The following is a 21,509-nucleotide window of genomic DNA, read 5'->3' on the forward strand; positions in this document are numbered from 1 at the left end:
GCAGTTTAATGTGTGGCAAATTTGATTTCTCTGAAAACCCTGACACATCATAATAGCAAAATCCTATTTACTGTAGCAAGCAGGATGGATAATACTATTTAACACCTGGTATAGTATGTGCCATCAGCTTTGTGCTCTCTTTGCTCATCTTACCTTGAGGTTAATGCTCCTTGACAGCCTACATGGTAAGTAGAATCCTCAAATTAAGTGCCGAAACTACGATTTGCAAATCCTTCCTTAAAATTTAAGTCATGGAAAAAAAAAATGGATGCAGATAAGAGGATCACATTTCCAGAACTCACGTCTATATTCTCAGGCTCTGATCCAGCAGCAAGCCCTGTATGGTGCACGAATCCCACTGCACAAAGGCCTCTGAAGTTAGTAAGGACACGCACAGAAATTATAGAACTTGCAAGGGAGAAGTATCAGGGCAGTAACTTGTTGACTGCTAAACCTGTAGCATATGCTGAAACCTCCAAAAGCTGACAGAAGCATTTTATTACCTGATTCTGTATTCATATTCACATGCATACTACTCAATATTTACTGAAAGTATCTCCAGAAAACTCAGAAGCATAAAAACTAAGCTCGAATGAGAAATATCCTAATTAATATTGGGATATACATCTTGCACATTCACACAGAAAAACTATGGAGTTTTGTCATAAAGCAGTGTATTAAAATTAATTTATTCCTGCTTCTATGACTAGGGGCATGATTCTCATAATGATGTATAATCTTATGAAACAGAACATGAAAACAGTTGGATTTGCTGAAGAAAATTTGAACTAGGAAGAGCTGCATCAATCTCAAAGCCACAGAAGCACGTGGAGACACCTCACTCTGAATGTCTGCATGGTGCCAAAACCACAGGCAGAAGCTGGAGAGGATCCAGTCACGTTTCCTATGCAGCAAAAGTGTTCCCAAATAAAAGTAACTGGTGTCAGGAACAACAAGGCATCAGCTGCTCTGTAGGCAAAATTAATGCAACTGTAGATGTTGCCTGGAACCTACGTATCAGGGTGACATTAGAGATGAAAAGATGGTTCTGAAGCCTATAGCCACCAAGGCCTGAAATTGATGTTGAAACCAGTGGCAAAATGGGAGGATGATGGATGTGGAAGAGCTGAACAGAATAATGATGAATACAGGAGGACAGAATGGTGTGAGGGTGTGGGTACATGTTTGAGACAACCCTAGAGAAGGAGGATTGTTCTTCCAAGTAGGAAGCTGCTCAGGCTGCCTGACACGTTAGTTTTCCTTGCTCTGCTATTTTAAAAAGAAAAATCAAATGGTTTAAAATACCACTAATGCCACCTTATTCTAGTAAATAATTAAGGCAATGTGTAATACACATATGATTTGGATCCTACTACATCTGGGTTTTTTTTGCTGTAGTCAAGAAGCACCATTAGCCTGTCAGCAGACAACGAAAAACACTGACAACTTTTCTCAAAGCTTAACGTGCCAACTCTTAAATAACAGCTTCACATCCTAGCCAGACATACAGTATGAGAAGGTTATTCCTTGAGTCCTTTCTTAAACAATCTCGTTTTGCTTTGCTGCTGTGAAGCAGGTAATAACTCATAGCTTATGTGCTATCTTTGACCTAGAAACACCAGCAGCTGTTAGGGGAATCGCTGGGTTTTTGGAAAGTACCAAAAGGTTTTTAGCACATAAACCAAATTTATGAACAGATATAGCCCTGGAGAATAGAATTGTTTATGTTTTAGCATCACAGCTGTCACTGGTGCAGTTATTTTGTCCTGTATTAATCCCCTGAAAAGGTTGAGCATCTTCACGGAGACACTGAAATATTTTATAATTGACAGACTTCATCTGGCACTGAATATGTATAATAATTTTCTCCATAAGGAGCACATTGTGCTGACACTAATCTGTTCTGTTGTCATCTCCCTTTATTATCACTGTCTGCATTGTTTTTTCAGAGGCATTGAAGAACACAAATACGAAGCATCTAATTGAAAAAGCTAAGTAATCAAAAAGCCAATTAATCATACAGATGAGTCCTGACACTCAATGATGCAACAGACAGAAATACCAGAGACGCATAAATGAAGTATTTTTAAGTGTCCTTATTTGATGTAAGAATGATCTGAGAATGTAATTAACATTCTTTGTCACAGGTGACAGAATTGCACTGCACATTTCTTGGTACCAACTTCTCTCAGCTGCACTTGCTCTGCTCCCACTTTACCTCCCGTTCTGGTCTCTTCTCTGTTCAACAGCCCACACTCTGACTTTGGGTACCTTTCATTGAAATCAGGGCAAGTCTGGGAATAAACAAGCAGCCTATTATTGTGCTCTGTAATTTCCAAAACGTTAGGCCTTTTCAGACCTTCCTTTTGCTTCTTAAAGCTCTATTTCCATCCCAATGCTCAAAAATCACTGATACGGAAACTCACAAATGACCTTAACAACAGCAGCAGGCACCAGGCTCAGTGAAGCTGGGATTGCAGGAGACATGACCTCTCTGCTTTTGCAGGTTTTAATTCTGTAATCTCCACATCTCTGAAAAAGTTCAAAGCCTGATGCAGAGCACAGAGTTCACCTCCTTCCAGAGCTCCAACAACTCCTTTTGTGCAGAAGAGGTACCCACATGTACTTTGAAAACAAACTAGATGACAACTTGGCAAAGCAAAGGTTTTTTAGCTTACAAATAAAAAGCCAGTATAGTCTAGCCTTAGTATCATGACAGCTCCATTCTGAAGACAGAGCAAACAACATCCATGGCATAAGACAGTTCATTCAGAACTGCCTGCTGAAGACCTAAAGACCTCCAGGTCCAAGAAAACAAAGCAAGAGATGGCAAAGATCACCTATTTCCTATCACCTGGGGGACACAGTCCTGTAGTCCTCAAATACAGTTATTTATAGTTCACTATCTCAGTTGTACCCAAGAAGGATGTATTCACATGCCTGTTAAAATGAGATTCCATGTTGGAAGTCTTCACTTAACAGCAGCAAGTGAAGGCACTGTATCAGCAACTTAATTTCACACCAAAAGAATAGACTCTTACTGCATAGCACCTTAAAAAGGTAAAGGAAAAACTTTATCACACATCCTTTACCATGAATTATTCCAATACTACTTGCACCATAACCATAAAATAGAAAGCGGGTAAGTAAGAGCAGAGGAGCAACCACCCCATAAGAAGTGAATGAGATCCCATGGACACGTTTTCCTGTAACTCCAGCCAGTTATTTCATAAACAGAAAGGTATTCTGTGGCTTGGTTCTTTTGTGTGAAGGATTTTAATTTTTAACTGCTTTAATAATGCAGTTTTAGAATCATTAAACTAATTTTCCCTTATCCTTTCAAACTGTGTCTTATTGCCAAGAACATAACTTCATTAATGTCATCTTCAAAAAGGTAGGACAAAACATCGAGACAATATCTGATATGCCCTCTATTTAAAATATTCATTAAGACCAATTATACACACTGATAATTCATACAACATGCTCATCTTGCTAATCCATAAGAACAAGGGGTTTTCTTCTATTCTGCTAAACTGCATAAATGAATATGCCTTTTGTTAATACCATTTTCAAAACTGAGCAGAAAAAATCCCAACGAGTCAAAAATAAGTAGGCTCAGGAAGAAGGCAAAGGTGCAAAGGAGGCAAATGTACCCAGGCTGAGGGTTACAACCAAGCTGGGATTTGGAAAATGATGATGGCAATAATTATTTGAAATTAACATCCTATAAAATAATACCCTACAAAAAACAAAAAAGGAATGTTAACAGCAATATGTTAAAACATTGTACCCACTTCCCACAGCTCAAACTGTTCTGTACAGTTTAGTTTCAAGTCTACTGTGCAAAAAGACACAGAAGTGCTTTTTAAACATGGCATAAACAACTTGCAATTAACATTAAACTCTCCACATGCTGGTTGCTTTTAGAGAAACTACCACACTCAACAAAAGGACCTGTGGACTGCAATGAAAGCAAAAATTCAGTTTATCTCCTCACAGTTCATGAGCAATTTTAAGATTACTTGGTGATAGTCATTCACTTACCCTGGCTTTTCATCAGTGCTGGTACAAAGTAACCTCATTAGGATTATTTCTCTGTATGTAATTACAGACAGAAAATCTCATTGCAAATGTGAGAATTTAGTTAGTAAAAGCCCCAGTATTCTCAATATTAAAGTCTCCATCTTGTCAATATTAAGTCAGAAACAGTAGCAGTAAATAAAAAAAAACAACCCTCTGGCCACAGTTTTAATCTTTCTCTCTTTAGAAAAGTCATCCTGTGTAACAGTAAAACTCAACCAGATAGTCAGTAGCAGAAATGAACAGAAAACTCTTCATTAAAAGGGAAAGCAGACTCACTCTTTCCTCCAGTCGAGCCAGCTGTTCTTTGTAGTAGGCATCATGCTTCTTCAGTTCTCTGTCTTTGTCTTCCAGCTGCTTGGCCTAAAAAAGGAAAGATAAAACCAGATCAAAAAAGAGCATCACTTACAAAGCAAAACCTCTATTATAAATTGTACCAGTAAGGAACATACATTGGGAGCTGTAGTCCATTAGTTTTTGCCAAAGAGGACATTAATAAGATGATGATTGCTGCCCTGAAAATGTACAGAGATTGTCTATTGTACTGGGTTTGTTTCCTTCCCTCCTCAACAGCTGTGCCATAGATTGTCCAAATGCATTTGGAAACATCATGAAGATGGAACCAAGCACACCATGCTGACAGGAACCTATTTTTAAAAAAAATCAGCTTTACACATCACTGCTGAACTACAGGAAACTTGCTCAAGCTTCCCAACAAAACACACATAGAGCCTGAATATTCAATTTAATAACATTGTATTGTTAACAGAGTGGACATTTTGACATAGAGTCACAGACAGGTTTGGGTTGGAAGGGACCTTCAAGATCATCCAGTTCCAACCCCCCTGCATGGGCAGGGACACCTCCCACCATTCCAGGCTGCTCCAAGCCCCATCCAACCTGCCCTTCAACACTGCCAGGGATGGGGCAGCCACAGCTTCTCTGGGCAACCCAGGCCAGGGTCTCACCACCCTCAGTGAAGAATTTCCTCCAAATGTCTAACCTAAATTTCCCCTCTTCCAGTTTTAACCCGTTACTCCTTGTCCTCTTTTACATGGCCTTGTGAACAGTTCTTCCCCAGCCTTCTTAAAGGCCCCCTTCCTAAACTGGAAGGCCACCCTGATGTCGCCTGAAGCTTTCTCTTCTCCAAGCTGAACAGCCCCAACATTCTCAGTCTATCTTCACAGGGCACATGAACTTGCAAAAGCTGAACTTAGACTCACATATTTGTAGGCAGTATTAAAAAGAATTCTTTTGAAGAAGCTGTTTTTTCTTTAAAAATCCCAGTTCAGGAATCTATTTAAGCACATGCTTAATTCTAAACACATGCATGCTAGGAAAGAACCAAATGCTCATGTATTTTCAAAAGTAGAACTAAAAAGTACATCTAAAACTGCTGTCCTTTTTAATTAGTAGTTACTCCCCTGGAAACTCCTAGATCAGCTGAAGTATCCAACTAAGTAAACTGAAATCTTTACTACAGGATCACTCCCATGCCCAGTAACTTAACATCATAATTTTGATCATCTCTCTTTTGAATACTAGTATGACTTGAGGATTCATTTCAGAGGCACAACTTCCAGCTCTGCTGAGCAAGTTGACATTTTTTTGGCTTCTTATGTGCAGTATGTACCAATATGCAGCATTAAGGAGACTAATTAAGAATCATAAAATACATTTTAAAAGTACACATGCACACAGGATACATACTAAGCTACAAGTCCTCCAAAGGAAATACTAGACAAGTGATTTTTAACAAGCTATGGAGGATTTAACGCCTACATTATCAGTATAGATTAATTCCAGGCTCATCATGCTTTAATGATAACATATTTTTAGTGATTAATCATTAACTAGCAGTGGTTGGGCCCACAATTGTCTATTTAACATTAGTCATTCACCTCTAACAGGTTATTTTATTATAGGAACTTTCCAGTATCTAATGGGGGCCTACAAGAAAGCTGGGGTAGGGCTTTTTACACAGGCGTGTAGTGAGAAGACAAGGGACAATGGGTCAAAGCTTGAAGAGAAGAGATTCAGGTTGGACATTAGGAAAAAGTTGATTCCTGTGAGGGTGGTGAGATGCTGGAACAGGTTGGCCAGGGAGGTTGTGGCTGCCCCCTCCCTGGAGGTGTTCAAGGGCAGGTTGGATGGGGCTTGGAGAAAGCTGGTCTGGTGGGAGGTGTCCCTGCCCATGCAGGGGGCTTGGAACTAGATGATCTTTAAGGTCCCTTCCAACCCAAACCATGCTATGACTCTGTGATTTTCCTCCAAGTACTGATGCTACAAAGCCAAATCTAAAAAGTTTCTATTTTAGCATCATAATGTTAACTGCTAAACTCCTGTTATCTGGTAAACTCCTGTCTCCAGGTCACACTCATAGTCACGTCAGAAAACTTACACCACATATTGTGCTTCATTTATGATTGCTTTTATTTATTTTTTTAACTTCATTTTTTTGGCAAAGAGCCAAAGTCTAAAATAAAAACGTTGGATGTTTTTGTTGTTTCTCACTTAACTACTTACCTTATTCTCCAAATCCTGAAGCATGTAAAAAAATAAAATCAAACAGTCACATTGAATTTATTATATAATGGTGAATGGGAAAAAAAGGAGGGAAATGGATGCATATCAGGTGTATCTGTCATTTAGAACAATGCAGAAAACTGCTTTGAAGTTTTGGTGTTTGTTTTTTGGTGTTTGTTTGTTTGGGTTTTTAATGCAACTTCTCCAAAAATATCCCTGCTCACCCAACAAAGCACACAGATTTTAATTCTATTTGGATGAAGCAAACCTTGCTCTGCCAACCACCTCATCTTCACTGTAGTGCTGTGGAGCAACTGCTACAGCCCTGTCCACCATCATTTAAATCAACCTTTATTCACTGCAGGAAACTAATTACAGGTTTTTCCAAAGCTGATTACACTAAATATTCCACAGCCCAACTACTGTGCTTTGTATTGATCATTGCTTTGCTTTATCTAAATAATCCTTATAACACCTCCCAAATGTGCTTCTTGCTGTGGTTACAGAAACAGTTGACAATTGGTTGCAGGTTGTGCCTCCCCAAACCATCCCTTCCAAATAGCTAAATACAGTAAGTCAGTGTATTACCACAGTTAACTCATACACAAATATTTTACATATAACCACCTTGTGATTCTTGAAACATCTGCAAACTCAAGAACATTCCTTTGGTGCAAAGAGAAGCTGGAGAGACCAGTGACAAAGTAAAGATCAAATTCATGTTCCATGATGCTCATGAGAACTCTCTTAAGTTCAAGCTTGTTCAATCTGTTAACTTCAACTGTGTTTCCCATGATTTTATCCATTACCTGAAACCAAGCAGCCAACCTGACTTTGCAAAGCCAGTGAAGTGTAATCAAACTCATGCAGGATCATCACAACTGAGTCCACTTGCCCCATTTCTGATTATTCAGAAGGGCAGAAATTGTCAGGGTGTATAAAAGCAACAGTTGAAGAGCACACCAGTAATGGGAGAGATAAAAATCATCCTGTCCCTCCAGGCCCAGCTGATCAATCCTCTCTATGCCAAAGAAAAAAACATTAGCAGATGACCTGACACCTCCTCTCAGATAAAAATGAGTGAAAGAACAAAAGGCAACCTTCACAACTGCTGCAAACCATTTTATGATGACAAAACCCCGAAGTTGAACCCAAAAAATCCCTTACCCATCTTCTCATAGAATGGTTAAAGCTGGAAGGGACCTTCAAGATCACCAGGTTCCAACCCCCCTGCTATGAGCAGGGACACCTCCCACCAGACCAGGCTGCACAAGCCTCATCCAACCTCACCTTGAACACCTCCAGGGAAGGGGCTTCCACAACCTCCCTGGGCAACCTGTTCCAGTGCCTTCCTACCCTCATGGGGAAGAATTTCTTCCTGATGTGTAATCTAGATCTCCCCTCTTTCAGTTTAAAATCATTACCCCTTGTCCTATCCCTGCCCTCTCTGATGAAAAGCCCCTCCCCAGCTTCAGGCACTGGAAGGTGCTCTAAGGTCTCCCTGGAGCCTTCTCTTCTCCAGGCTGAACACCCCAACTGTCCCAGCCTGTCTCCAGAGCAGAGCTGCTCCAGCCCTTTGATCACCTTCATGGCCATTATCTGAATGCTCTCCAACAGCTTCATGTCTTTCCTGTACCGAGGGCTCCAGAACTTGATGTTCTTCTCACACAACAATGCTAAAAACACTGATTTTAACACAAATCAGAGCTGGACACTACTCCCCACTACAGCTGCATTTCCAATTCATAGAAAAACTTGCTGCTTTTCTGTACAGCTTTTATAGCTTTTCATAAAGCCAAATTAGATTTTATCCATGTTATGTGGCTACAACTATAGTATATATACAGCTATGATATTATTTTCATCTCAATTTCCAATATCCCATGTGTTACAGTGCATAGGGATTTAAGACCCATTCATCATAAAAATTTTCACCACACTGGTTCCATCCACATGAACCAGTTTCATGTCCAAATACTGTTGTAGCTACTATTGCTTTTAACTTCAAAAATTGCCCAGGACACACTCACATCTAGTATTTTATACATATAGATATATACGTGTGTATATATGTTTTATATATATATGTGTGTGTGTGTGTGTGTTATATATATATATATGTATAAACAAAAACCCACTCAAAAAACCCACAGAAGAAACCCCACACGTGGACATTTGGCACTTCTTTAAAATGAAAACTCTTTACAGATGAAGCAAAGCAAGCTTAAGTATGAGCTCTGAAAGTATTTGGAAACCTTCCATAAATTTTAACTAGATCAAGATAAGCTCTCCAAGTCTACAAAAAAAACCAAACCAAATATTCCTGGAAAAAAAAACCCACATCAATATTTCCAGAAAAATAAATATATTCCTAGAAAAAATAGCCCCAAAAAACCTTAATAGGTCATAAGAAGTCCAAAAATCTTTCATAAAGGAGAAATATAGAGCATGGAAGACACTAAAGCTGAACAAAACACATGAAAAGCTTCTAGATCACAAGTTATACTGCTCAGAATATCTCTAAAAGATAAAATGATAAAAAAGGACTATTTCAAATAATCTAAATGTTGTTTTTTACTGCACTACCACAGAATCCTCTTGTTAGTAAAATATCCTTCAGCTGTCACACTGTAGATTTGGTAGAACAGTAAGAAACTGAAAAAAAAAGAGTTTCTCCCATGGAGCCACCACCTCTTGGCATTTGTGCAGTAACAGACACAAAGTTAAAAAGAAGTACAAAAAATTATTCATTTATCCAAAGACAATATAAATATTTCAACAGAGAAGAATTCACTGCAGAAATAAAAACTTGTACGGTAATAGTATATTTATAGGGCTGCAGCAATAAGATCCCAGTGAATACCAATTAGCAGTGACAAAATAATTATCAGTAGCCATGTATTCAATTAGCTGAAAGCTGCACTTTAGATGTAAATGAGATATTGGAAGAGGTTCATTGCTTTTTCACAAAGTAACTCTGCTAAACAAAGAGTTTGCTTGGGTGTTATTTAGGAAAAAAAGCTTCTGAAGGTCACCTTTGAGATGCAGCCCATCTTCCAAAGACTGCCCAAAATTAGCATCCAAAAATAGACTGCTAATATTAAATACAGGTTCTCCGAGATTTAAAGGCCAATGGTTTCACTTTGAAATGTAGTGCCTGGATTCAGCACAGCACTGGGGTGGGTCTTCTGCACCAGAGAAATCATAGGATGGTTTTTGTTGGAAAGGACCTTAAATCATAGAATCACAGAACTATTCAGGTTGGAAAAACCCCTTGGGATCACTGAGTCCAACCATCATCCCTACTCTACAAAGTTCTCCCCTCAACCACATCCACCAACACCATGTCCAAACAACCCCTCAACACCTCCAGGGATGGTGACTCCACCACCTCCCTGGGCAGCCTGTTCCAGAGTCTGACCACTCTCTCTGAAGAAATTGTTCCTAATGTCCAGTCTCAACCTCCCCTGTTGCAGCTTGAAGCCCTTCCCTTTCGTTCTGTCGCTAATTACCTGTGAGAAGAGACCAGCACCAAACTCTCTACAATGACCTTTCAGGTAGTTGTAGAAAGAAGATGAGGTCTTCCCTCAGCCTCCTTTCCTCAAACATTCCCAGATCATCACTAATCACGTTTCTCTGAAATGGTTCAGTTAGTTTTGAAGTCACTGGATTCTTAGTGCTTGTGAAGTCTAAACATAGTTATGATCATAGAATGGTTTGGAAGGGACCTTAAAGACCATCTATACCGAACACCCCTGCATGGGCAGGGACACCTCCCACTAGACCATGTTGCTCCAAGCCCCATCCAACCTGCCCTTCAACACTTCCAGGGATGGGGCAGCCACGACTTATCCAGGCAACCTGTTCCCGTGCCTCACCACCCTTACAGGAAACAATTTCTACCTCATGTCTAACCTACATCTCCCCACTTTCAGATTAAAGCCATTCTTCCTCGTCCTATCACTCCATGCCCTTGTAAAAACCTCCCTCTCCAAGCTTTCTGTGCTCCAAAGTCTCCCTCAAGCCTTCCTTTCTCCAGGCTGAACAGCCCCAACTCCTTCAGCCCATCTCCAGAGCAGAGCTGTTCCAGCCCTCCCATTATCCCCCTGGCCTCCTCTGGACTGGCTCCAAGACCTCCATGTCCTTCTTGTGTTGGGGACTCCATAACTGGAATGGACGTCCATAAAAATGGATGTCCTGGGATGAAACTAAAACCTTCTCATGTTGGATACAGACACACAATTTTGCCCTTTGTAAAGCAGAACAGAGCAAATAAGCAGCCAACTGGAAGTGTACGTTTAATAATTGTCTTTAAAAATTAAGGAACCCAGTGAGCTGGCTAAAGCAAGGCTGGAGATTCATGCAGTCTGTAATCACTGCTCTTAAAGGAGTTACAAGGGATAAGCCATTATCTGGTAGTTTAGGAGAAATCTGTAAACAAATTTCAAAATCATCTCTCAAAGCACTCAGCAGTCCCAGGTTTGTAGCTGCCCCTCAGTGAAGACTCCAAGCTTCAAATTCATTAACATCCACAAAGTTTACAGAAGAGCACCCTTGAGATGGCTTCAGTTTGATTTTTTTCTGGCAGAGAAGAACAATCTGCTTCAAAATAAGAGCCCAGTTTTACACAAAATTTATAAAGCATCAGAAGTCATCTGGAAGTGCTCTGTCTAGGTGTTGCCACGTTGCTTCATGGTCATTTCCTCATCATCACAACAAGAACATGAGTGGATGGATTTAGGGGTCAATCAAGTGACCAGTTCTCCCAAGCCATGTTCCAGAGTGTGACACCAGCAATCCATCTGGGGCTGGAAGAGCACCCTGTCATGATGAGTTTGCGAGATTTGCCCAATTAAATGCTAACTTGAGCAATAAGGGCTTTTCTCCTGGAAAAGGTCACATGAATATCTAGAGGCGTTCAGGCAGGCCTGTGCACTTTGAACAAAAGGTTAACTGAACATCATGCAAAAGAATGTGGCAGCAGAGGGTTGGCCTTCAGCAGCTCCACAAGCACAACCATCTCACAGGAAAACTGCTGGCAGGTCAAGATGGATCTGATGAACCAGTGCCAGAGAGAACATCTCAAAGACTGATCTTTCCCCTAACATTGCTAGAGATTTTCCACTTCTTTTGCAACTTAAGGTTTGCTGGATAAGCAAATGTGCAGGTTAAAGCAGGGTGTGAATTCACAAGCTTGTTGACACTAACATCACTCAGGTACAGCCTATGACTGTCACATTGTGAAACAGTTATTCACCTTTTGACATGCACTATCACAAAGAACCACACAATCGTCACAGTTGGAAAAGACCTCCAAGATCACCTAGTCCAGCTGTCCATCCAGAGGCAGGGGGAAGGAAACAACACAACCCACCCAAACAACACCACCACCCCACAACCACACACCTCACAAAGCCAACACACAACCCACAAAACCCCCACCATGCCCACCACAGCGTGCCCTGAAGTGCCACATTTCTTTAATAACTCATGGGATGGTGACTCCACCACCTCCCTGGGCAGCCTGTTCCAGTGCCTGACCACTCATTCAGTAAAGAAATTCTTCTGAATAACTCTGCTGCTCTGCCCACAAACTCTTAGGCAGAGAACTACAACCACCCATCACGTACAGCCCCGTGAATTCTTACCTGCCTGCTGATGAAATATAAGAAAAAGGTTCATAACTCGTGTACATTTTTATGGACAGAAAAACTAGAATCTTTGTCCACTGTATACAAGTGTCCCACTAAAAATGATTATCAATTTCCACATTTAATATATTTTGGATGACAACAGTTCTCACTTTTAACCTTCTCTTTCAACATAGACACACACCAATCTCAAGGGGCAACAAAAGTAACTCAGGGACATATGCTTGTTCCTTCCCCCAGAACAATTTCTTTTTGAAGTTTCTGCTATTCACAAAATCATTTCTCACCATTAAAAAAATGTTCCAAACACATCACTTAAAAGAAACTATGTTAATTTCCACTTGTAAAGGTAGATAATAGTTATGAATTAGAAACAGCAGCAACAATAATGCATCATAGAATGCAACCTTTGACAACTGTAATTAAAACAAGCTTTTGCAATTACCAGGAAATGTGCTACAGAACATCTTCTAAAAATAATGAAGTTCTACCAAAAAATGAGTAGTGCAGATAAAAAAGATCACATGGAGAGGAAGCTAAGGGAGAAAATTTAAAAATTGAATTTATGAACAAGTCAGGATCTAGCCTCCACACCTCCCTGGGCAGCCTGTTCCAGTGCCTGACCACTCATTCAGTAAAGAAATTCTTCTGAATAACTCTGCTGCTCTGCCCACAAACTCTTAGGCAGAGAACTACAACCACCCATCACGTACAGCCCCGTGAATTCTTACCTGCCTGCTGATGAAATATAAGAAAAAGGTTCATAACTCGTGTACATTTTTATGGACAGAAAAACTAGAATCTTTGTCCACTGTATACAAGTGTCCCACTAAAAATGATTATCAATTTCCACATTTAATATATTTTGGATGACAACAGTTCTCACTTTTAACCTTCTCTTTCAACATAGACACACACCAATCTCAAGGGGCAACAAAAGTAACTCAGGGACATATGCTTGTTCCTTCCCCCAGAACAATTTCTTTTTGAAGTTTCTGCTATTCACAAAATCATTTCTCACCATTAAAAAAATGTTCCAAACACATCACTTAAAAGAAACTATGTTAATTTCCACTTGTAAAGGTAGATAATAGTTATGAATTAGAAACAGCAGCAACAATAATGCATCATAGAATGCAACCTTTGACAACTGTAATTAAAACAAGCTTTTGCAATTACCAGGAAATGTGCTACAGAACATCTTCTAAAAATAATGAAGTTCTACCAAAAAATGAGTAGTGCAGATAAAAAAGATCACATGGAGAGGAAGCTAAGGGAGAAAATTTAAAAATTGAATTTATGAACAAGTCAGGATCTAGCCTCCACAGAGCATGGGACATTAAGCTTCATGTACTAAATCTAATTATAATCCAAAAAAGAAAAAAAAATACAAGTGAACACTGTGTTGAAGAGAAGAATTATGGATTCTAGTGTCTCACATAAGCCACTCATCACACTGAGTCTAGTGTGACACTGGTGTCTCACGTATGCCTCCCTCATCAGCAAAGTCTCCCAGACTGTGTGTAGAGACAAGGTTCAACAAGAAGTAACAGCAGCAGGTAAATACTGAGCCACCAATCACTTGAGAGGACTCTGGGTTCCTTCCAGCCTAATTTATTTTATGATCCTATCCCCAAAACAAGGGACAGAAAGATCATGCAGTTGTACCAAGCTACTACAAAATGAGCAGTATGAGTAGCAGAGAAAAGCTGCACTTATCACCAAACTCTGCTCCTCCCTGACTGAACCATCTGCTTTGTTCAGTTAGAAATCAACATATTTTGAACATTTTGTTTTCTTGAAAAATCAGAATTAAAATACAGTAATGACTACTACATTCATTAGCAATATGCAGAAAAGCCACGTGTTCCCATCCAATCCATTTTCAAAGAGAAAAGAGCTGCTAAACAAATCTGTATTGCTTATATGCATGTCAAGGGGAACAAAAGAAAGGCACAACTTCTCTCTGGCACTGTACACATGCTTTTCATTTCACTAATGAAGTCCAAAAAGATCAAACATATTAAAGACTATCTGTACTGCTGCCAGGTATTTGTAGCAATTCAAATAATGTCTATAACCATTTCTGACAGCTTCTGATGTTCCAGTCAGATGTCAAGTACATACAGTTTTCCACTAATCTTAAAGAAGCAGTCAGACTGCTCTGTATGAGCCAAAGTGGATTCCTCTCTGTAAAAATGGAGCAAGAAAACTATAGCTCATGGAGAAAGTCCAGACAAGAGCCACAAAGATGATCTGAGGGCTGGAGCACCTCTCCTGTGAGAACAGGCTGAGAGAGTTGGGGTGTTCAGCCTGGAGAAGAGAAGGCTCCGGGGAGACCTTAGAGCACCTTCCAGTGTCTGAAGGGGCTCCAGGAAACCAGGGGGTTGGGGGGTGGGACTTTGGACTAGGGATGGTAATGAGAGGACAAGAGGGGAGATTTAGGTTAGACATTATGAAGAAATTCTTCCCTGTGAGGGTGGGGAGACCCTGGCCCAGGTTGCCCAGAAAAGCTGTGGCTGCCCCATCCCTTGCAGTGTTCAAGGCCAGGTTGGATGGGGCTTGGAGCAACCTCGTCTAGTGGGAAGTGTTCCTGCCCCTGCAGGAGCAGATGGAGCTAGATGATCTTGAAGGTCCCTTCCAACTCAAACCATTCTATGATTATCCTGTAAAATTCCAGAAAACCAACGGCCAGTAAACAGATTCAGGATAACTTCTACTTACACCTTTTTTGCTCTACTGCCATTGTAGTAAGTAAAAAATATTTATGTCCTTTTCTGCTGTGTTCAGAGTTGATGTAGTAACAAATTACAGAAGAATTCTGAAATTCTTGCATGAAATGAACAGCACAAAGATAAAGGTATCAGTAAGCACTGTGAGCCAATATTTGATGCCCTTGAAAACAATACCTCATGTAAAACAAATGAAACCATAACAAACCACCACCCTTCCAGAAGGTATTGTCTGTTCCAGGTCATCACTGAAGTCTAAAAACAAGTCAGCAAGAAGAAACTTGCACTTCAGTTGCCTAATATCTAAATATTCTGACTAAAGAAAATGTGAAACCTTCTAAGCTTCCATCTAGTAACTTCTATACTTGCTTCAGGAATCCAGCATCTTTTGTCAACACTTGGAATTTATATTTTTCAGCACCACAACTCACTTCTTTAGCCTTGTAAGCTGCAGATTAAGTAGACTGAAGGTAAACAGCAAAATAATTCTTAGATGCTGCACTAAGAGAAGCAATGAAAACTCAACAACTCATTGAAGCCCACTTCAAAGTCAATCTCATCTGAAATCCAACAGAAAACTTGCTCTGTCCTCTGTTTATTAGAGGTCTCACAGTGCCAGGGACTGCACATTCTCCAGTGTTATTTTCCATCTACAAATACCCTACTACTTGTAGCTAATGACCAGAACTACTCATGAATTGAAACAATTTCCATCCAGCAGAAGTTGCATTGTTGAAACCAGCTGCTCAATCTGTTTTCCTGGAAACCAATTTCCACTAAAGACAAAAAATTATGTTACCCAAGTACATAAATCCACTTTTACATACCAAGTAAGAGTACATTCATTTCTTCTCAGCTATTCAAGTTATTGGTTTCTGCTTAAGACACAAAAGTGAATCACTTGTAACTACATCAAGTGTTTCTCAATTTGAAAGACAAACATAAGCAGTACCTTCATTTCTGGATATTCAAGAGGACAGTACTTTAAAATATCACAGAATCACAAACTGGTTTGGGTTGAAAGGGACCTTAAAGATCATTCAGTTCCTATCCCTCTGCAGGGGCAGGGACACCTCCCACTAGACCAGGTTGCTCCAAGCCCCATCCAACCTGATCTTGAACACTTCCAGGGATAGAGCAGCCACAAACTCTCTGGGCAACCTGTTCCAGTGACTCTCCACCCTCACAAGGAGTAATTTCTTCCTAATGTCTAATAACTTCAAGACAATGGATTATCCAGTTGTTTGGGTTTTTTTACTAGATCTTGTTAAATTGATCTCTTCTCCTTACTAACACACAAACCATCCCAACTCATCAACTGTCGTCATATAACACAGCCACATTGTTTACCATTATCCCAAAGCAGCCTTTTTCCTAATGAGCTTGATAAAAAATGTGTATAGTAGATCATTTAGCATAGAAGTTGTAACTCAGCAACAAACTGATCTTTTAAATAGAGCATACAAATTAAGAGCAACATATTTAGGTATTTAACCTCAAAATCATAAAGAGAGCATAATTTGCTCTTGTCACTTGTGAGAACACTACAGCTTTGACAACAGATTTTTTCACAGAATCATCACATAATCGTCCTGGTTGGAAAAGTCCTTGAAAGATCAAGTCCAACCATAACCTAAATCCACCAATCATAACCTAATCTAATTGGCAGAGAAATGGACATAATAAAGAAACTATTTCTGGCTAATTGTTGTGGCATACATAACAAGGCTACACCAAAGTTCACCCACTGAAAAAGTCTTTGCTTTTTTAGCTCTTCTGTTTTGTTCTTTACAAGGCTTTGAAAAGCTAATTCAAGCAAATAATAGGAGAAAGACATAGTTCTTTTCATTGTATCCCTAAAGTACTGAACTAAGTGTGAAAATCCCATGTGATAAATTACTAGACCTGATGAAATTATTCAATACAATCTAACATCCAGCAAAGCTAGAAAGCAAAGCCTTGGAGAACCTGGAAACACGTGTGGGGACACAGCAAGAGTTAATGCTCTTTGTATTTTAATTAGGAAATTACAATGCTGGTCTTCAGAATTTCCTTTAAAGTTTTAGCAACTTATTCTGAAACAAACCCACAAGAGAATTACTGCCTTGAGCAGAATGTCTCTGAAAGGAGCAGGGATTGATTTAGGTATTGATTATTGGTGAGCATCTTCCTTTTGTATCATCCTGGAGCATGTGCCATTGAATTTCTGTATCCAGCTTCCACTCATTGCACTTTTATTTCTCCACTCATTTGACTGCAGAGTCTCTAGGGCAGAGCTTGGAACTCATGACACATCTGTGCAATGTTTAACATAATTATGCTTCAAGCTCTGCTGGTGTTTGTATTATTCTAACACAAATACATAACATTCCAAGCAATTGTAAGAAAGAAAATATATAAAAATCTGTAAAATTGATGGAAAAAAAGCAGGCTGAATACCAGGCAATAAGAGAGACAGACACTTGCTTTTTGTAGACTATGCTGGAAAAACAAATGAAAATAATTAAAAAGATTACTTAGAAGCTTTACTCAGTTTAGATGGTATACATCTGAATGTGCTAGTAATTTGGGACTGAACAACTGAAAAATCCAAACCTATAAATATCAGTTACTAATTGGAGGCAGGAAACATATTTAACAGAGGATTTGATGCTAACATTTCTATTCCTTACTCTGCAATCCTTGTCATGTATAATTGTTGACACAACATTTAGGTGATTAACACATCCAGGCAGAGAGTGGTTGTTACAAAAACATGGTTCTGCATTTTTTCTCTCACTAAGAAAGGCTAAAACAGTTGACTAATGAGACTAAAAAATAATCCCATATATTACATGAAGAAAAAATGAAAAGTAAATAATCGTAAAATCCAATTAAATGCTCAAAGGTGTAAAGAAAAATTACTGGCTAGAAATGGCACAAAAGAGCAAAGCAGAGATGATTATATGGTCAATGTCCCATGTTTCAGGCAGTTTATAATTAGGATGCCATCAGCCACCTAAAGAAGGTGTATATTGAGATGTCACAAGCAAAGATCATCTTAATTCATCAAGAACATGTAGAAAATCACAAGAAGTTATTTCAGGTACAAAGATCAGACAGACTGAATATAAGTAGGATCCAGTGTGGATGAATGCAACTTGGAAGCCAAACCTTGCAGCAGCCACATGAAGTACTTCTATTTCGACTGTAAAGCTCCAGAGAAAGACTCAATATTCCTACATGCCAGGCAACAATTTGTCCCATGAGTAACAACAGCTGAATAAAAACAAAGATTCATGAAGAAAGGGAGAAAGAGAAAATAACACCCTGTCGAGATCATATTATTTGACACAGATTAAAGAAACCCCCAGACTCTCCCAGAGCTCTGGTCAGAAGTTTCAGAGAAGCAAGAAACTGGAAACATAAAAAGACCAAAACCATCCAAAGTGCTTCATGTAAGTAGAAGGGTACATGACAGAGGTCTACAAAATAATTGAATGTTCAGAGAAGGTGAGTCAGGCTCTCTTATTTACTTCTTCACATAATACAAGAGCAAAGAGATATTCAGTGAACAGTGAAATTGAAAAGCAACAAATTTGAAACCAATTAAATGCATAATTAACCTGCAGAACTCTTTGCCAGAAGTTATCAGTGAAGCCAATCCCTTAGTAAAAACCAAAAAAGTTCAGATGTTTGCATTAACTCTGAAAACACCCACACTGACACCTAAAAGGCAGCTGGGACCTGGGATCCCTCTGAGGCCTGGGAACATCATCAATCTCACAACAATCAAAAAGATCCAAGTCAGTCACACATGAATTACAAGAGATTAGGAGGAAACTCCCATCCTTTCTGTACCACCCATATGTTCCAAAGTGACTCAAGAGAACTACTTTATTTCTGGGTGGCATATGACAGAAAAAAAACCACTGAATCCAAAATCTGAGCCCCTTGCAATCAGCTGCACTGACGCTGTATTTACATAACCAAGAAAGAAAAAAAGCCCTAAATAAACCTCACTGACTTTTTTCTTTTGCAATCAAGATGGCAACTGATAAGGGGATTTCACAAACCCATACAGAAAACCTCAAGAAACAAGCAGAATTGCCTCATTTGTGTCTTGGTAACAACTAAACAGAGTAAAGAACCAACGTTAAATGAAACACAAACCCATACAGAAAACCTCAAGAAGTCTCCTTGCAGAATTGCCTCGTTTGTGTCTTGGTAACAGCTAAACAGAGTAAAGAACCAACGTTAAATGAAACTCAGAGTATAAACCAAAACAAAATGTCTCATTAGCAGGGAAAATAGAGCTAACAAGTAAATTTAAATACTGCTGAGACAGAAACCAAAATGCCCAACTGGTTCAAATTCCCTGTGCAAAAAGAAAGCATGCAGAGATTCTCTGGCCAGCAAATTTCCTACCATTAGCCTTATTGTTCTTAAGACAGAGAAATCCACAAAGCAAAGAGCACAATTTTCCATCCTGGATAAGGAAAAAAAGTGTGAAGAAGCACACTGGAGACAAGGACAGTGAACCCAGGGTCTGTATTTACTGAAGAAAACCAACACAGTTGGCTCCTCTAGCCTCTTCCTTCCCATTTCTGCTTCTCCCTCTTCTCCAAAAAACCTAAACCCAGTAAAACTGGCAGGGCTGTAACTCACACTCTGCTTCAACACTTCAGCTGCTTAACTAACTATCCAGGGTGAGTATGAATTGGGCCTGTATTTTCAGTCTCAACAGTAAGAAGTGAATAATTTGAAAAATTGAGTATTACCACTCTAAGAGATGGCTAGAAATGGCTGAGAAAGCCCCACTATGATCCACCACCAGAGAAACTATTAAGTACCATGTTGGTTTTGCTTGTTGTTTATAGCTGTACCACAAACTGAGCAGCTCAACCTTGGACATGGATTAGGATTCAGCTGCTTTCAGAGCTGCACAGATGTAATACAGACAATTAGGGGAAGGAAAAACATGTGTGAGATTTAATGCAATATATATTAAAGACATGAGAAGGTAGGAAAAAGATCATAGACAACAGTTAACATCCAGTAAGCCACTGTTTGAAGTATTTGGGGAATTTTCCCATTCTTAGAGAGTGAGAGTGGTAGAAGTGACAGTAACAATTACAGTAACTTCCTGAGATGTCAACGTTATCAGTCATCAAGACTATCCTGATATTCACTACTTTTTGTTTGGTTATAGTTTTAAGCAGAAGAGAATTAGGGCTGCAATGCAAACAGCTTCTGGCTCAAAGTCATTCCCTATCAAGGAAGTCCAGTGTCCTCACTGCATCCCAAGCAAAACAAACCTAAAATAGAAGCACGATCCTGGCTGCAGGACCATGAGTTGTCCCCTCAGTTCAACTGCCTGTGCAGCCTCAGAAAAGACTTCTTTTCTGTCCTCTTCCTTCGTCAGGGCATCAGTGATGTTTACAAGGAGCCTGAGTGCTTTCTGTAGAGTGCTTGGAAAAGTGACAGTCCATACATTTTTTAAAGGAACGCTATTATTTTTATCATGACCATTTTATGTTGTGGGTGAGAAAGTCTGCAAGGGGAAGCAAGCACTTAAATGTGCTTTATAGAAAAGTAGTTCCATCCCAGTCAATAAAAAGCTTCAGGAAAATAGACTGCAAAGTATTTTTATAATAATGGCAAAAAAAAAAACCCCTTCATACATTTTGGGAGTTGTTAAAATATGTCAATTTTACGCAGCCTTGTGTGTACTGCCCAATATTAACAGAGCTAGAAAGCAAAGTCTACTCTAAATTTGTGAAGTGTTGGGGTTTTTTACTGCATGTTTAAACCTTATTTGTCATGCAATACAGACTGTTCCAGCCTACACTGAGAATTAGTGCTTAATTTCCTAAACGTGGAGAGACATAACAACTACTTGCAGAAATCATGTCACCAGTATTGGCATGAAGTGGAGAACAGCAAGGAATTGTTAAAATTAGATTAATTCAGAAATGGTAGAAAAGTAACAACTTTTCTCTGTCCTTAAAGTGGAAGAAAAAAACCCAATTCTGTAGAACAAAACATGACTGGTCATAAATAGGCAAAAAGATGTCATAAAATGTTTATTTATGCCTCATAATGCAGAGTACATGAAACCCTGTTGAAGTTTCAGGTTATCAAACAAGGTAAAACTCTGCAATGAAATAAGAAAACCTGGATTAGGGATCAAAGGACTTTCCTTTGTCTTCCAAGTGCCCTGGTGTGGGATCAAATAACTAGAAAAGTTAAAGTGACATGATCCAGGTAGACTGACTGGAAGATTGACTGAAAACATGGGACAGGAGTGAGCTCTTGTTTTATCCACTTCCTCCCCACTTCTCCTGCCCCACTGACCTGTGAATTGCCAGGTAAGCCAGATTTCACAGTGAAAAAAAATGACAAAAGACATACATTATTTACTATCTATGCACTCTTCTTGGAATATTTTTTACTTCTCCTTGGTTCATGAGTACAAACATCTAAAGCCACCCTAAAGACACCCTCCTTTTTTGTGATTTTGGGTGTCAGAAGTAAC

General features: G+C 39.4%; 1 protein-coding gene across 2 annotated transcripts in view; it reads right to left on the reverse strand.

Moving 5' to 3' along the window:
* CHCHD3 (coiled-coil-helix-coiled-coil-helix domain containing 3) overlaps positions 1–21,509 on the reverse strand; it is a 181,557-nt gene that overhangs the window by 65,920 nt on the left and 94,128 nt on the right. For both annotated transcript variants that reach the window (XM_009998101.1, XM_009998102.1), the window contains exon 5: positions 4,363–4,446. In XM_009998101.1, the coding sequence (XP_009996403.1) occupies positions 4,363–4,446 (84 nt within the window). The remainder of the gene's footprint in view (positions 1–4,362; positions 4,447–21,509) is intronic.

The sequence above is a fragment of the Chaetura pelagica genome, unplaced genomic scaffold (genome assembly GCF_000747805.2).
Source record: "Chaetura pelagica isolate M959 unplaced genomic scaffold, ChaPel_1.0 scaffold224, whole genome shotgun sequence".
In the NCBI taxonomy this organism is placed as follows: domain Eukaryota; kingdom Metazoa; phylum Chordata; class Aves; order Apodiformes; family Apodidae; genus Chaetura; species Chaetura pelagica.